This window comes from Lycium ferocissimum, chromosome 7 (assembly GCF_029784015.1).
Source record: "Lycium ferocissimum isolate CSIRO_LF1 chromosome 7, AGI_CSIRO_Lferr_CH_V1, whole genome shotgun sequence".
NCBI lineage: Eukaryota > Viridiplantae > Streptophyta > Magnoliopsida > Solanales > Solanaceae > Lycium > Lycium ferocissimum.
In genome coordinates this window covers 40,930,815-40,935,406 of record NC_081348.1, presented here as the reverse complement: position 1 = coordinate 40,935,406, position 4,592 = coordinate 40,930,815, and the positions used below count along the sequence as shown (strand labels likewise).

At 31.6% G+C, this 4,592-nt stretch overlaps 1 protein-coding gene across 1 annotated transcript; it reads left to right on the top strand.

The window, feature by feature from the left end:
* The first annotated feature begins 1,363 nt into the window (after nucleotides 1-1,363).
* LOC132065054 (uncharacterized) lies at nucleotides 1,364-3,897 on the top strand. The gene is made up of 3 exons (XM_059458280.1): nucleotides 1,364-1,592; nucleotides 3,268-3,473; nucleotides 3,574-3,897. Exons 1-3 carry the CDS (start codon nucleotides 1,503-1,505, stop codon nucleotides 3,836-3,838), a joined length of 561 nt encoding a protein of 186 aa, XP_059314263.1. The 5' UTR covers nucleotides 1,364-1,502; the 3' UTR covers nucleotides 3,839-3,897.
* The last annotated feature ends 695 nt before the right edge of the window (nucleotides 3,898-4,592 follow it).

Sequence of the window (4,592 nt, the reverse complement as noted above, 5' to 3'; positions counted from 1 at the left end):
TTTTCAGTTCACAAAATGGAATATTGGAAAAGATGAAACGGTGGACACCACCACATCATATATGTCATTTGAAACGGAAAGTAGCTGACATCCTCGTTTTATATTCTATGCATCTTATTCTGTTCTTCTCCTGTCGTTATCTTCATATTGACACTTCGACTAACACACCAACCGTTAGATCAAACTGGTGTCACGTTAGAACTTTGCAATGTGTCAATAATTTTTATTTAACAAGCAAATAAGTTTTTTATTCTATTTTTCAGATTAACAAATTACGCTTACTAATTACTATACAATACTATCTTAGTTCCTACTAGTATAAAGAGGTTATACTCCTTTTCTAAAATAAGTATCGTTTTAGCTCATTTCACATTATTTAAAAAATTGATAAATACAATGTATATTTTACTATATTAACCTTCTTTGATAAAAATAAATTATTTTTTCCCACTTGAATATTATGCATCTTATCAATCATTTTTGCCATTCTTCACATATTCCAACAATACCAAATTGAATAAATAATCGAATATTGAAAAAAATCCTTATAGTGTGAATGGCATTGTATCTTCAATAATTGTTGTAATTCTAATATTTTAATTATTAAATGTTTCTTGAGAATTGAACACTAGTAAGAAGAAGAAGAGGTTCTTCAATAGTACTCAATCCGGTCCAAAATAATTGAGGAAAAATGTTATGCAATTTTCCTTTTTAATTTTAATTATCATCCTCCTTTTTATTCTTTTCTAACGAGTACTTTTACCATGTCGAATAGAATTTGAGGCTATAACTGGGTAAACATCCCTAAATGATGTGTGATTAAGGTTTAACTTTTTTTTGCATATTCAATAGAATATGAAAATTTTAACTGGAAAATTTTGTAATTGCATTTACACGTGATTTGTTATGTAAATATTTTTTGGAACGTCAATACGTAGAACTGTCCTATACCTTTTTTAGAAATTGTTAAGCCTTTTAGAAAATTATAATAAGTAGAACATATAACTTCTAGTAGTACTTTAATTCATTTTTACTATTATTTTTATTTTATATAATATTATCTATGGATTCATATAGCGTATCGAACTTGCCAAAAATGACTCAAATATAAATTTTGTTTGTCATTGTTGTCCATACATACATAGTACTAGCAGAAAAATAGAAAATTAAATCATTTGTCATACTCAATTCGTATTTAATTAACTCACTAAACTTTTTTTAAAAAAAAAAAAAAAAGTTGAAAGAAAATGAGAAGAATTTTACGGTAGTTACAGAAAGTTGAGACGTCGTTACATTTGTTGGTGTGTTCCTTCACTTTTAATTCTCTCGAATAATACTTTTCATCTTTATTACTTACTCTTCTTCTTCATTACTCAAAGGCTTTTATTACATGTATATAGGCAGAAAGTGAAACTGAAACAACATAATATAACAGAGAGAAACATAGAAATCTTCTTGTGTTTTATTTTTCTGGGAATAAAATTCTTTCAATTTGATTCTCTATGGCTTCGAAGTTGTTAATGATCACTGTCTTCGTTTTGGATTTAATTGCTTTTGCTTTGGCTGTTGCTGCAGAGCAGAGAAGGAGCACCGTATGTACCTATTTTCCTCTGTTATTTTCATTTTCACATGCTCACTCTTTGTATGTTTTAGATCCATTATAGATTACATATGTCACTTGCGTTTTGGTTTTGATCTGTTCAATTCTTGAATATTTGATTTTGTTAGAAAGCAATTGCTTTGAGAAAGATTTTCTCCAACGCTCTTCTCTCTAAATTTAGCCATCTGTTGGCCCAAAGTACGTAATTAATATAATATTATCTTAGATGTTAAAAAATGGGGTGTAAGCGAAACCAAAAATTTTAGTTTAAGGATTCTACATCAATTTTTTTTATTTTTTTTTGTCTAAGTTCTGAATAGATTATTTGTACAAATAAATGAGTTTGAGTCAAAAGTACGGAAACTTTGCCGAACTTATAGCTACTACTGTGGCTCTGCTAGTGCAAAAGTGGAGTTAGGATATTTAATTTATGAGTTCGGAACTTGTCATTGAATCCATTACACATTTTAGTTATTTGATTTAAAATTAAATATTTATACATAACTAATGAATTTTCTAATACATGATCTAAGCAAAAGCTTATTAGCTAGGTTTGTCCAAATCGTACATGATGCTGTAGCTCCGCTCCTGTCTTTTGCTACATAAACATCTATTTGATTACCGATACCCAGGTGTAGGTTCCCACTGCCAGAGAATTATAATTTAAGTGAGCCTTCAGTATGATGATTTCATGAGTAGGCAGGACACATGTTCTTAGCATTTATTTGATTTGTGATATTTGAAAGTCATACCATATTTCTTTAATTATGATTTTCTAAAGACATGCTTTTAATAGTTTTGACTATATATATATATGTGTGTGTAACTCCCAAATACATAAAGTTTCTTTAAAAAGTTGAGCAATTAAATGTCCAAACACAAAAAGTTGACTACCTGTGAACTAATAGAGGGAGTATATTTTGTCTCTGTTTCTATGGAAGAAGCAAATTACTAAAATTTCAAAAGTGAAAGAATCCACTACTTTGCTGGAGAATAACATAAGAGACACCATTGATCATGGTTCCATGTATCTTAATTGATCTCGACAAATTTCAGTTCCTGGAAAGAGGGCCCTTTCTGCTGAATATAGATACTTTAAATTTACAATTTTCCATGTCCAACTGGTGCAAAAAATCTGTTATTAATGTGGAGATTGGTACAAAGGCAGGTTCATTATCCACTGAGTTTCAAAGCTGGAAAACAGAAACAATAGGTCTTTTAGTTTCTCAAAGATATGTTATATACAATTGTCGTATAGCTCAACTAATCGGGGAGTACGTTGTAGTAGTTGTTGTACAATTTTCTATGGCTATTCAAACTTCAATTTTAGGTGCAGGTTTGCCTGCTAATTATGTTTCCCTCGGCTAAAGTGCCCTACTTTATTACACACATCGCCAATTGATAAGCATTGTTGCTGCATTGGATAGTCACAATATGTAGGTGGAACATGAGAGAAGGATTTTTGTTAATGTCTTGTGCTTGCTTAGCTTTTTGAAGTATGAAGATCTCTTGATTGCTGAACCAGTTTTGCGCGCTTTTTTGTTGGCTTTTCTCCAATATATGAATTTTATGATCAACAAGTATTTCAGACTCTTTGAATTATATTCAAGTTTTACTAGTATATATGTGTTTCACTTTGATCTAAAAAGTCTTTGTTTCATTGATAGGCCACAATAAAAACAGATAATGAGCAGGTTTATAGCTATTGTGTCTATGACTCCGACATTTCAACTGGATTTGGCGTTGGTGCCTTCTTATTTCTCATGGTCAGTCAAATCCTTATAATGGTGGCAAGCCGTTGCTTCTGTTGTGGAAATGCTTTGAGCCCCGGTAGTTCAAGGGGTTGTGCTGTTCTTTTATTTATCATATGCTGGTAAATATAAGCTAACACACATATATTACTATACTACAAAAAATTTGTCAGACTCGAAGTTTAGGCAACATGGTAATTAAGCTATCGACTTTTGTTTCAGGGTTACATTTTTCATTGCTGAGGTGTGCTTGTTGGCCGGTTCTGTTACTAACGCGTACCACACCAAATATAGATCATCACTCTTGTTTAATGATAAGCCTCTATCTTGTGAGACCGTGAGAAAGGGAGTTTTTGCAGCTGGAGCGGCTTTCATTTTCTTCACCAGCATAATCTCCAAGTTCTACTATGTGTCTTACTCCAAGGCCAAGGGTAGCCCTGGACCATTTGGTGGAGAAGCCGGTGTGGGGATGACAGCCTACAAATGAGTGTGATCAATCATGTCATGAATTTCTCTATGAATACAAACTTTTCCATTTCTTAATTAGTTCCACTTGACTCCATGTTTTGTTGGAAAGAGCTTCTACTACCATAGTGTTCCAAAGATTTTGATTCTTTTATGTTGCCGCAACAAAAGTTTTCAGTATGTATTATATTAACGCACATTATATGAACCTTTTGTCTCCTATCATTTGCAAGGACAACTTAGTAAAATTAGTGAACCAACTAACTTTTAATCAGAGGTCTTATATATTATAGAGTTAAGGGTCAAAAACACATCTCAAGTATCATTTTTTTTTTAATTTCCTACCTGAACTATCAGGGTGTAAGTGTATGATTTCCATAGTATAGGGGTATAAGTGTTTATTTTTAAAATACATCAAAAGTGAGACATATTATAGGGAAGTTTTGTATAATTAACCCTTAAGTTATTAACATAAAACCCAAATATATCAACCCAAACAAATAAAACACACGATCCATACCCGATTGTCATTATCACAAATTATCCTGATCTAAAGATTTTAGGCTATTATAGCGAAATAGTGTTATAGAAAACATTTATGTTAACATAAAATGAAAACGGTGTCAAAGAAAACTTGACATCCGGTTTCGCGATTCATCGTGGTGATTGGAGAAGACAAATTTTCTTTCCCATTTCTCTTTTCCCTTTATTCCCCATCTTTCTCGACCTCTTGTTGCAAGACAACATATCACCAATTCGATATAATTTACTAGCAT